A 13,495-nucleotide genomic window follows, 5' to 3' on the forward strand; every position below is an offset into this window, starting at 1 on the left:
TGAGGACAGACTAAGACTTGAAGGTCACCATTATCCCCATAATGCTATCACCTGAATACATGTAGAGACAATCTGCAAGTCAGTTGGTTATTTTGCAAGAAGTTAACATCAGATAAATTAAAGCACAAGCAAAACAACTTCAGCGCAATCTGAATTCAAATCCTATCAACATAACTAAGAGGATAAATACCAGTGATTCTGTTGCATCATTTTCTGAATAACATCTTCTAATGCTTCAGAGTTTCAGGGGTTTTCTGAGTTTACTTAGCTTAGTCCAAATACATTAACAGCTCTTTCAAAATGGAGCAAGCAGTCTAAAGCTGAGATGGCAGAAAGTGTCTTTCAGCTTATGAATCTAATCAATGCTGTGATCTGCAACAAGGTGAGAGCTATTACTTCTAAAAATCTTAGCAGGTATGATGAGCCAGAACAGTCAGCTCCATTTGCCAGCTGAGGTCAATACTTTCTTTTGTACTTCAAACTGATTTCTAAATAACGTCCTGATAAGTATGATTAGTATGTTCATACCAGCACTACAGTTATATTTAAGAAAAGCAGAGTTTATAGCATTAGTTGTCCTAATGAAGATTCACTCCAAAGGCAACTAAATCATAAAAAAAGATCTGAATAAAGAATATAATTTGCCATCTTTTAGAATAACATAATGAAAGTTAAGAGCAGAAGTAATACATTACATTTGTATGATCTACCATCCTCATACCTTTGTGTTTGGTGTTTCCCTTGCTAAAGATCACATTTAGCTACAATTCAGCTTGTCTGTTACTGATCAGTAAGAATGAGCAGTTCAAGAAAATAACCAAAATCTTCACAGAAGATAAAACAAGATAAAATTATTTGTATCAGGAACCTCTGCTTGCTGAGTAACAACGTGATTCCAAATTAATCATTTCAATGAGTCTACAATGTGTATATATATTCACACACATATACATAAAGACGACAGCGAATAATGTTACCTTTTACTTTCTAATTTTTCAAGCTCCTCTCGTTGTTGCCTCTCAAATTCTAGCCTGATTTTAAAAAAAGAACACAGTAAAAAGGTTATTATTTCCTGAATATCACAAAAAATAGGAAGACATGATGCAATTCAGTGTCTGTTTAGAAGATTATAACAATAGTACAAATCAAAAGTTTTAAAAAACTACTTTCTACAATAGCAGAAAATATTTCCTTCATTAGGGTTACAAAATAGATATCATGCTGTCTGACCCAAATACAACAGAAAAGTAAATTAATTTCTGAAAAAAAACCCAAACTATTTAAAAAGTAAAGTTAAACAAGACAGATAAACTATTAGCATAGCCTGTGCAAGTTAACTACATGCGGACATGGCAATCAATACATAGAAATTGAATTTCTCTACCTTAGACAGATCGGTCCTTTTACAGGGAAAAGACTGCCATGGGAGGCAGAGGGAAACAGAGCAATCAATTAAGAAAGGAATTGACAGAAAAAACATTAGCCATACAGAAGATTTTAAAGTCAACAACAGGTTTTTTTATTAGAGGTTAAATTGGTTAGATTCATAGGACAATCATCACATTACTATTCAAAAGTAAAATTTAAATAATTGTTCTTTCTAAACACATTTTTCAAATGCCAGTGATGTGGTTTATTAACTTGGCCACTTCTGAGAAGGGAAAGAGCTACAAAAATATGCTACCACATGCTCGTAGTTCTTCCTTTTCCTCCAAAGGAAAAAAAAAAACCAAACCCTGAAACCCAAAATATTACTATGATGTAACCAGCAGGGTTGAAAAACCTCAAATTCCTGCAAAATGAAACACTCAAGCACAGAACACAATCCAAACCCATTTATCTAAAATATTTTGAGGTCTTAATGTATTTAGTTTGATAAGGTTCTGAATAATTACGGGAGAGTATTTTATGTCATTTTTAATATCAGCTCTTATTACAGTTCCACAGAAGGCCTCTTATTTTAATTACCTTTGAATGATTTATGGTTTTTAAGGAAGTTTCTGAAAATAATATCTCTATGCTTTTTTAAATAAAAAAGGAAAATCTGAATTCAGATCCTATCAATATAATAAAGGGGATAAATATCAGTGATTCTGTTGCATCGTTTTCTGAATAACATGTTCTAATGCTTCAGAGTTTCAGGGTTTTTCTGAGCTTACTTAACTTAGTCCAACTATATAAACACCTTCAGAAAGCTGTAGCGGGTCTGAAATAACTGGATATTTGTGTATTTGGTTGAATATAGAGAACCTATATGTGGACTAAAATATTCAACAAAATACACAAATATCCAGTTACTTCAGACCTGTTACACCTTAAGGAGCTTGCAGATTAGTGAGACAGGTTCATAAACACTGAAAAAATGAAGACTGCACCACAAGTTAACTTAAAGTAAGTGAGTAACTGCAGTTTAAAATGTCATGACCACAATTATATAACCAAGTTTTTTAAAAATAGGTTATGCTTAATATTTCTTTCTAAAATCATACAAATGCCTATGACAAAAAGGAATTGCCCTTGGAAACATGCAAAAAATAGACCAATAATCTAAAGTTTACAAAGCAATTTAAATGAACTTTGATTCCTACATGCTCAGGAAGTATCTTTAACCGCTGCAATGGCAGAGAAAAACTAGTTTAACAAAATCCATTTTTCCCTATTTCTCACAAATTCGTTTTAAAAAATGCCTTCTACAATGCCTAAGGGATTAGCAAACGTAGATTTTTATACACAACTCCAGATAACCAGAGCCCTCATGTAAATATCTCACCAAAAGCCCCTTCACATTTACATTAAAACTATGTCTAGGATGGGCACTATCTCAATATTTCAGCACAAGAAGAGATGACAACAACTTAGTATTTTTAATTTGATCACAATTTCTGTTGCAGCAACGCAAAATCCACAAAGTTATGCAAGAGAACAAAAAGCAATCTTAAGGGACATTCAGAAAGCAAAAGCTTAATTCAATGGTTACCATGTGCTTTTTTTATTTTGCCTTTTTTTTTTTTTTTTAAGCTATACCTCAATAAGCCCTTGCTTCGGCTATGGTCTGCTGCCTCTGGAATTCATAGATGTTAGTTATCACTTCTTACCTAGGGCTTGGCTAACAAATGGCACTATATTCATTACTTCAGCTGAAAATAATACAGACCCTGAGGAATACAGCTCTGGTCTGTGGAAATGCAGATGTCTGTTGAGCACTGTCAGACGTAGATCATCTTTGCTTAGAAAGTTGGCAAAGATGATTTACAAGTATTCCCATGTGTCATGGTTTAACCCCAGCCAGCAACTAAGCACCACGCAGTCGCTCACTCACTCCCCCCCCACCCAGTGGGATGGGGGAGAGAATTGGAAAGAAAAAGGTAAAACTCATGGGTTGAGATAAAAACAGTTTAATAGAACAGAAAGGAAGAAACTAGTAATGATAATAACAACAATAATAAAATGACAATAACAATAATAGGATTGGAATATACAAAACAAGTGATGCACAATGCAATTGCTCACCACTCACCGACCAATGCCCAGTTAGTTCCCGAGCAGCGACCCCCCCCAGGCCAACTCCCCCCAGCTTATATATTGGACATGATGTCACATGGTATGGAATACCCCTTTGGCCAGTTTGGGTCAGCTGTCCTGGCTGTGTCCCCTCCAAGCTTCTCATGCCCCTCCAGCCTTCTTGCTGACTGGGCATGAGAAGCTGAAAAATCCTTGACTTAGTCTAAACACTACTTAGCAACAACTGAAAACATCAGTGTGTTATCAACATTCTTCTCACACTGAATCCAAAACATAGCACTATACCAGCTACTAGAAAGAAAATTAACTCTATCCCATCCGAAACCAGGACACCATGCTTCTTTAAGCCATAATGACATAAAATGTTTCACATCGGCTAACTTAATGTGCAAAGCTAGAGCAAAAATCTTTTAATATTTTGACTGTCCTATAAAACACATAATTTGGCAAACATATTTTATATAAGCATAAAAACGGTAACTAGCTTTTGATTGAGATCTGATACAAGGAATACCAGCCATCACAGGAATCAGTCTGATATAAAGACTGGTCAGTGGTAAAAACTCTGTGATTTTCTCTGTGAGGAATTGTCCCTAATACCTTCAACAGTGGTGTCACAACAATCAGTTTTACCTTACACTGAAATAAAAACTGGTGGTGCTCAAAAGGTTGTTCAGGAAAGAGGAATTAACTATGCAAAAGTGGTTCGTTCTTCAGTGAAAATGGCTATTTCCCAAAGCCAAATACGGATCATCATCAACACCCCATTCAACAGCTTCCAAATGCTACACCCAATTGTTTTAAAAATGCACCTTTAAAGCATTTTAGACAAGTAAATACTCCTATGAAGAGAAGGGATAACACAGCCTCGTGTTTTGCTGCTACATAGATTCTGTGGTGCCTAAGAAGGTCTGAGCTCCACTGAAGGCTCTCCTACCAAGGGGTTATTCGCAGTGTCTCTATTCTCTCTCAAAGGTGCTCACACTGGAGCCTTTATTTCTGCAGGGGTAATATTGATGCCTGCGTTCCTTAGCTGGCTGCCTATTTTCTCAATATATTTAGGAATTCACCATTTTTAAGACCACTACCTCTGCAATATTTGCTTCAAACTGGTTATGGGCTCAAAGTTATTTCAGGACAGGAGATAATCTGGGGAGGCAGGACAGGCAGTCAATGATTGCAGAAACCTTGTTCATTGAAGAAGCTAGTAAAAAAAAAAAAAAATCTCAGCATCACCAAAAAAATCACTGGCTATAACAAATCACTGCCAGTTTTACAAAGCACAGATGCAATACTGATGTCTCCTGGTTTAGTCTACCCGTAATAAAAATCTTTTTCACATAACCTCTACTCCCTTTATTAATATGAGCACCACTGTGAATAGAAAAAAACATTAGCCTGAAATTAAAAAGAAAGAAACATAGAGATATTAAAGACTAGAATCCACTCTTTCTTCTTTCATAGATCTACCACAAAGGAACATAATCTGATCAGTGTTGAATTAAATAAACACCATTTTCCTCGAAAACGTGGCATATCTAGTGATAAGAGCGGTGTCAATAAGCTGCAGAGAAAGGAAGTCAGTTCTACTAGCACAGTACTACAATACCTTAATTTACACAGCACAAAAGTGCTATCTGGTACTACATCTGTCAGGAAAGACTGAGTACTGGCAAGACTACAAAGATGTTACAATGCTGTTCAGTAGCCCAATTTATGAAATTAATTTAAAAAACAAAACAAAAACCCCCACGCTAAATCCATGACAAGACCAAGGTTTCTCATGAGTGATTTTAGAGTTACAGTATAATGTAGCTTACAAAAGGTCCACAAATGAAATCTTCAGCATAAATCTATGTGCAAAATTCTGTTTTATCCAAAGCTTATTATCTGAAGCAGTGTTGCATGACATCAGATTAAAGACAAAGACTGGGAACAAGCAGAACAAAGACTTTTGCATGTTAAGCCAAAATTTTATGCAACTATCTCCACATATGGGAAATCAACAGCCAAACAAAACGCACACCCCCCCCCAAAAGCCACACACAAAGACCACCCATCTGAAAACACAATTAAATATAACACTGATTTTCACATGGGAAAGATACAGATATAGTAAGCAAGATCCATCATTTATCTGCTTTCACAACAACTGAAGATAATACCCCACAGGCTCTTTTCCCATTGATTGCTAGATGCAAGATCTTACAAGCTGTTCATTGCAACCTACAGAAATTGCAAATTTAGCTACCAGTCTTTAGGTTATCAAAACTGAAACTGGAAGAAAGGTGGTCTTGAAAGCGCTAAATTAACAATAGGCAGAATGCTAGTCAGTTACAGAAGTCGCAAAAAAAAAAAAACAAAAAACAAAAAACAGAGGGCCAGCTACTGAATCCGGATGTACACTGCCGGTGGGCCATATACCACTTTTATGTTACGAGAAACTGATACTACAATCTATTGTAATAAAGGGTCATACCAAAGGACCACGTCCTACATTGTTCCTGATGAAAAATAAAAAAAAAAGTCCAAACCAAATTTAGTGTAGGGTATTCTTTTCCATCTGCACTTTTCGAGGAAGCAAGATGCTCACCCCCACCTAACGCCTTGGGTAAAATTACCCTGCCTTTGATATCTGGAGATCAGATCTATTGAATGTTTTACCCAGGCTGAACAGAGTCACCACTCAGAAGAATAACCACTGCAGCACTGTACTTGCTAAGCAGCATTCCTAGCTGGAAGTACAGAGCTCAAGCATTCTGCAAGCTGCCTAACTCTTTACAAATACAATGCCATTGGCTTTGAATTGTTACTAAGGCCTAAATGCTTGGTGTCTACTTTATTCAAAATGTATTCTTTTCTTTAACTTGCATTTACCCCGGCCACCTGTTCCCCCTAAAGCAACACTTTCTGCAGAATTATGTCCCTGGGACAAGCTCACCACAAAATCAGAAAAACCCCAGTGCTGTCACAAAGGAGGAGATGGAAAGAAAACAGTGTTAGCATCCACATAAACAAATTTAAAACGGTCATGGAACCCCAGACTAAGCTGAAAAGCTGCTGTTGCCAAATTGCTGTCCATAAAGATGCATCAGTTATGGAAGATAACTTTCTTCTATGATTTTTAAGACCAGGGCTCAGTTAAGCGGCAGTGCAAACCTCAGAGCCTATCTTCTCTTTGCAGCAGTCATGAAAGCAGTAAAAAGTCATATTTGAGGTTTGCTTTGTTTGGGTTTTTTTTTTTTTTGGTTGGTTGGTTGGTAGGTTTTGGTTTTGCATACGCAACCATTGGGACCAGTACTGTTCAATATCTTCATCAATGACATGGACAGCAGGATCGAGCGCACCCTCAGCAAGTCTGCAGATGACACCAAGCCGTGTGCTGCAGTTGACGCGCCTGAGTGTTGGGACGCCATCCAGAGACAAGCTCGAGAAGTGGGCCCATGTGAACCTCATGAGGTTCAGCAAGGCCAAGTGCAGGGTCCTGCCTCTGGGTCGGGGCAACCCCCGGTATCAATACAGGCTTGGGGGATGAAGGCATTGAGAGCAGCCCTGCCGAGAAGGACTTGGGGATACTGGTGGGTGAAAAGCTGGACGTGAGCCGACAATGTGCGCTCACAGCCCAGAAGACCATTAGTATTCTGGGACGCATCAAAAGAAGCGAGGCCAGCAGGTCGAGGGAGGCGATTCTGCCGCTCTACTCCACTCTGATGAGACTCCACCTGGAGTACCGAATCCAGCTCTGGAGCCCTCGGTACAGGAAAGACATGGACCTGTTGGAGCGGCTCCAGAGGAGGGCCACAAAAATGGTCAGGGGGATGGAACACCTCTCCTATGAAGAAAGCCTAAGAGAGTTAGGGTTATTCAGCCCGCAGAAGAGAAGGCTCCAGGGAGACCTTATTGCAGCCTTTCAATACCTAAAGGGGGCTCATAAGAAAACTGGGGACAAACTTTTTAGCAGGGCCTGTTGTGACAGGACGAGGGGTAATGGTTTTAAACTAAAAGAGGGTAGGTTTTGACTAGATATAAGGAAGAAATTTTTTACAACGAGGGTGGTGAAACACTGGCACAGGTTGCCCAGAGAGGTGGTAGGTGCCCCATCCCTGGAAACATTCCAGGTCAGGTTGGACGGGGCTCTGAGCAACACGATCTTGCTGAAGATGTCCCTGCTCATTGCAGGGGGGTTGGATGAGATGACCTTTAAAGGTCCCTTCCAACCCAAACTATTCTATGACGCATGAGCTTCCTTGCTTAGAATAACATATGTACGTAACGGTGACTATGAAACAACCTCAGGTAGGTTTTATTGCTCACAAACAAGTGACAGTCAGGCAGACCTACATTCCTCCTGTAATGCGAGCCTTAAGCATAATCCTTTCTTGTGTTTACAAATTAAGCAGGACAAAATACCTATTCCTGCAAGCCAGTTCACAAAGATTAATTGAATGCAGACTAGCAGGAGAATATCAATAGTTAACTCTCTGCTTGTAGTTTAGTCTAATAAAACACAGGCATGAAAGTGTTCAGGAATATGAAAGGTATTTCACCCAATCTTAGCCTCAATTTCAACAGCAACAATGCTCTCGTAATCACACCCAAGAAAGGAAAATAAAAGTTAGAAGAAGTGTCAGATGGGAAAAATGGCAGTGTTTCTAAGAATTGCTGCATACATTGATAATTTAATTATATTATTCACACTGTTCTATTTCCAGGAAAGCAAGATGTTTGAAGAACTGATAAGGAAAAAAGAAGCTATATTCCACAGAACATATCAAGGGGAAAGAAGAATTTGCTGCAATCTACTCCATCTGAGACAAGCAAGTATCTCTCCAGACTTTCTCTCACTCTCTCTTTTTTTTTTTTTTTTTTTTTTTTTTTTAAATAAGCGTTACAGGAAAAATCCTCTCTATAAGACACAATTTGGCATTATCTGAAGACAGTACGAACTTCTTGGGCAGGGAAATCATTCTTAAGTCCACCTTCAACTGGGCCTTGCCCATGCCATTATATTTTGCTGCAAATTTGAAAGAGTAAAAGTGAGGCAATGCTGAAACTATCTGTCCTACTCTATGCTGACTGCAAAGTCAAGGTCACTACTGAGCAGTATAATGCAATTATTCATAACAGTATTGTAGCAGAGTAACATTATTGGTCGGGGAAAAGCCCATGGTAGCTGATCAATAACGAGAGGTAACAAACAACAGCCAGGAATTTTCCTCAGCCCACAGAAAATATAATACTAGCAACTATCACTGGAAGTTTTTGGATTGAACTATTTGAAAAGCTAAAGAAATAGCAAAACGTACATAAACTTTTTTGACCTTCTCCTTCAGCTCTGTCTGAAAAAAAAGATGTAATTTATCAGTGTTATTACACATACTCACTGTATTTAAGACATTGTTTAACTTGAAGTTATTATTACCTGTCCAATCTTCCTAAATGCTAATGGAGAAAGAGCAACCCCACAGTAAAACTTGGGAATAAAGCTGCACTATCCAAGCCTATAATTCAATTTATGGCCAATTTTTCCAAAGTGCATAGGTGGTTAAAGTGCCTCATCTCACACTCAATTCAAAACACAGGCACTAGCTATTGAAAAAAAAATTAGAACAAAACGCCATCAATTCTCCGTAAGTCACTTTAAGAACACTGGTAAAAACATTAAAAACAGCTTCTCTACAATAAGCAGTCTATGTCATTCTAACTATATAATAAAACTGTTTTCCACATCCTAACTTGGCCACCTGCTAGGAGGTATATAGGTGAGAACATAAGACATACATTTCCCAGCCTTTTTATGATTGTATTGGTACTATACGAACTCAAGAAATCTTAATTTTCAGTTTACAATGCATTTTTCTCAGGAAAAATAGTTAACTTGTATTTCTGAAGAAAGTATAAATGTAAAATTTGCCGTATCATTATTGTGCTGAACTGCCTTGGTTATAATGCAAATGTTGTCTCCCAGATTCCAGGTACTACAACTTCCTTTATGTTAGATCTATCAGTGTGGGTGTTTGCTGGTGCAGTTACACTTGCGTTACTTGGGAGAAATCCCAGGTAAAAGCAAGTTTCAAGCAGGATGGAAAGCTCCTCAGTGTCCCTTCACCCCATTTTCTAGCATGGACTAGTTCAAATAACATTTCTGAAAAGTTCTGGCTTCATTCAGAAGCCCATTATTTAACAAGCATAACCTGAGAACAAAATATTTTCTATTACTGCCATTTGGAACATTCAAACCACTAAAATGAAGAATGGTTGGAATTTTAACAACCGCATTTTAGAATATACTTACCCTGGATTATAAAGCATAACTGCCGACAGGTTCTCACAAGATTTTGAAAGATCTGTCATAGACAAGCTGAAGGAAGACAGCAGTCCACTCTAACAACAGACCATAAAATAAACACATTAGACAAACACTGATGTACTTACAAACTCTTACGTTGTTTCACTTGATGAAATATTGACTAAAGTATGTGAAGCAAATTAAAAAAAAAAAAAAAAAAAATCATTCTACAACAATTGAGGTATGTCTATGTTAGCAAGAAATTGTGAAAAGGTTTAAATTTACTGAACACTGATTTAATCTCACCTTTCTTTTCTCCCTTAGCTTAGCAGCTTCTTTGGGGTGGTTAAAACGAAACATATTGGTTCTTCCAAGTAATATAACAGCACCTGATGAGAAAAAAACCACACCATTCACTGACAACATTCTGTACCTGAAAATGCCACGCAATTTTTCAGACATGCAATATGTAAGCAAAGACTTCCATTAACAAAGAACAAAATGAAAATGTGTTTTGACAATTCAAGTGTATAACAATGCATGGTCACAGCTACATTAACTGATGTATATAGTTTATCCCTTCCTCTTCCTACTTAAAAAAAACCAAAACAAAACAAAAAAAAAACCCAACCCAAAAACCCCACACATGTTCACACACACAAAGGTCAATCACGTTCATGCAGTTCGGTTAAAGAATAAATATAGGTAGAGGAAGCAGTGAAAGCAGATGCCCCAATTTGATCTATACACTCTCCAACAGTGCTACTTTGGAAGCCACCAGTAGGTGCCAGATACAATGGGAACGTGCATAAATGTGACTAAGAACAAACTTCTCCATCCACTACCAATCGCAATCAGGTTTGAATCCACCTAACTGAAAGCTCCAGATCTCTATAATTTGTACATTCACTTACCTTTTTCTTCTCTATGTGGAGCAACACTGAAGTTTATCATCACTCAAAACAGGATTATGAGACTTTTAAACCCAACAGCTATTTTCTGAGGGAAGAACCTTGAATAATTCATATTGCTCAATGCACATCTATTATCATATTTAATCAGTTAAGGTACAGGTCACAAATAATGAGATTCTGGGCAATTCTTATCATATTTTAAAGACAACAGCATCAAGATTAATAATTTCCTACTGGGAAGTATATTGTCAGTGATGTCTCACTGCTGTCGTAACATGAAAGTCTTCCAAGTTAACCGCCACAGAATCAAGCATTTATCTGTCAGTCAGTATGAGGCATTCTTAAAGAGAAAAAAGGACTCCATTACACTCACAGTATGAAAAAACTGCACTTAGACTGTTAACTGCAAATAAATTCTTACCATCTGAGAATGAAATGCTGTCCTTAATAAGGAATGGTCCTGTTAAAATTAGCTTTATTAGGAATATCAACCCAAATAAGGTCATTCAGTCTTGGCAAATAAACAGCAAAAAGCACTATAGTCATGACATCACTTCTTGCTGTCTACAAAACACCTCAATTTTGGACCATGTGAACTGAGTTTACCTCAGTCTAATATTAAAAAGAATTACCTTTCATAAATCTGTACATAGGTTTGTATTGCAAAGTCATTTTGATACCACCTCTTATTTATATGATGACCTTTCCTTCAAGAAGTGTGCTGGGTATACTTTTTATGTAAGCATATTAAAAGGGTTCCCTGACAGTCATGACTGCTGTAGTGAAGAGGCTAAAACTGGTTTTAGTCTACCACTGCTTCATATGCTCACAGTAGTCCCAAACATTTATCTATTCCACTCCCGCTCACTGCCTGGACGGAGATTTTGTGACAGTGAGGATTTCTATGAAATTCCTTCAGTTACTTTCAAAAGAAGATAAAAATAATTATTTGTAAACATTTTTGACCACTTTACTATGTGGAAGCAACTTAAATAAATAAGTTAAAATTTCAGAATGATTATAGTTATAGATATGTGTTCCTAACTTCATGAATTTAAAAGAAAACAGGAGAAAGAAGCTTAACAAACACCTGACAGTCAAATCCAGATGGCGGATCATATGAACAACTCCTAGGTTTCTCTTTTAGTACTTCTCTGAATCCTATGATCATTTTTGTATTATTCTGTTATTAAGGAAAAAGTCTACAATCTTAACTCCCACTTGACAGAACTTCAATAAGCATCAGCATCAAAGCCTCTTTAGGAAAAAAAAGTCTGGACAAAACCATGCAGTCAAATATTTCCTAAGTACCAGGTTCAATTGTCTGCTGTTGTACATTGCAGCTCTCCATCAGAATGCAAGTATGCAAAGTGCAGCATAAACATCATCATGGAAACATAACTGGATTTGCTTTCCTTTTATTTACTGTAAGCAACAATTCTTATTCTCCTTGAATGTTAAATGGCAAAGGAAAAAGGTTTGTCAAATACACTGATAGTACTAAGAACAACAACAACAAAAACTAAGCAAAAAAGACTTTATCATTTGTGGAGCTCTGATCTCACAATTTAACTGCTTGACTCCAACACATAAATGACCAGAGAGCATAGGGGGGAAAAAAAAAATATGAAAATTTTTATATATAAAAGAAGAATGCCTGTTGAACGTTATCAAGCATCTCTGACCTACACAGATCAATATTTTGGAACTATGCAAACAAGTGTAACTATAATTAAGATCTTACCAACTTCTAAAAGTCACTTTTTTTTTTTTTTTTTTTTATTAACGAACTATAAAAAACAAGCAGTGGGAGGTTACGTAAAGGGCTGGCAGCTTGGCCTAAAAACCTGAAAACTTGGATTATGTTGAGGATATATTTAAGGTAAAGAACAAACTCTAATCGTGAATATTAATTCAGTTACCTCTAGAAACCCTACCATATGTTCTTAAGAATAAAAAATAAGTAAGTTACATTTATGCAAAAAGGCCACATTAGCCAGAATTCACAAATGCTGCAAGTAATCTGTAAAAGGAAGGTGGTAATTAATTATTATGCTTCTTTTTTTTTAAACTCCATGACAGTCTAAAAACTTAACATATTTTCAAATGAACAGTTATTAATGATGAACGGAAACATTTAAATATATGAGCAGTTAATCAGCGTTACCTGAAGTGGATATTTAGGGAGACTGGCACTTCATGCTGTGAGAGTAAATGCTAACACAGCTAGGATACACGGTTTGTGCACGAGTCATTAAACTAGTTATTTCATCAGCTTTGCCCACCTGATGTCATAGGTGCCATCTTTCTGTTAGACTCAGTCTGGTTACACAGGCTTAAGGTCAGCTTATGCAGCTGTTTTTTCACAATTTAGGAACGCAAAGGAACCCTTTCCCCTTCTTTTGAGTTGCGAATTTCACTAAACAGAAATTTGGGAGGAAAAAAGTCATGTTTCCACTCTTCACAGTACAAAAAGATCAAGTTGCTACATATGCCTGGAAGAGGGAAATAGCATCCAAACTCCTACATTCTTCTGAGGCACATCAAACCTTTACTGCCTTTGCAATGCAGTAGGATAAAGATGAGTCATTGCAACTCAGTTCTTATTGTTTACAGTGTTATTTGCCATTAACATCAATGTTTCTTTTTGCTAACAATTTATCAATGGGATTTACTCAAACATAAGACAAAGGGGGCTGGAATTTTGTTTTTTCCCCCCAGTATCTGTAACAGAAACGAGCATATATATCTCTCATTTTCCATGAAGAAA

At 37.0% G+C, this 13,495-nt stretch overlaps 1 protein-coding gene across 13 annotated transcripts in view; it reads right to left on the reverse strand.

Moving 5' to 3' along the window:
• KIF16B (kinesin family member 16B) overlaps positions 1–13,495 on the reverse strand; it is a 147,827-nt gene that overhangs the window by 63,014 nt on the left and 71,318 nt on the right. For 10 of the 13 annotated variants that reach the window (XR_008234727.1, XR_008234729.1, XR_008234728.1 and 7 more), the window contains exons 16-19: positions 10,118–10,200; positions 9,818–9,906; positions 1,385–1,417; positions 978–1,031 (exon numbers count right to left, since the gene is read on the reverse strand). Coding sequence is in view for 9 of the 13 variants with exons in the window: in XM_052784130.1 (XP_052640090.1) it covers positions 978–1,031; positions 1,385–1,417; positions 9,818–9,906; positions 10,118–10,200 (259 nt within the window). In the remaining 4 variants the exon portion in view is untranslated. The remainder of the gene's footprint in view (positions 1–977; positions 1,032–1,384; positions 1,418–9,817; positions 9,907–10,117; positions 10,201–13,495) is intronic. The other 3 variants (XM_052784131.1, XM_052784128.1, XM_052784129.1) reach the window with 1 other exon arrangement.

The sequence above is a fragment of the Harpia harpyja genome, chromosome 4 (genome assembly GCF_026419915.1).
Source record: "Harpia harpyja isolate bHarHar1 chromosome 4, bHarHar1 primary haplotype, whole genome shotgun sequence".
Taxonomy (NCBI): Eukaryota; Metazoa; Chordata; class Aves; order Accipitriformes; family Accipitridae; genus Harpia; species Harpia harpyja.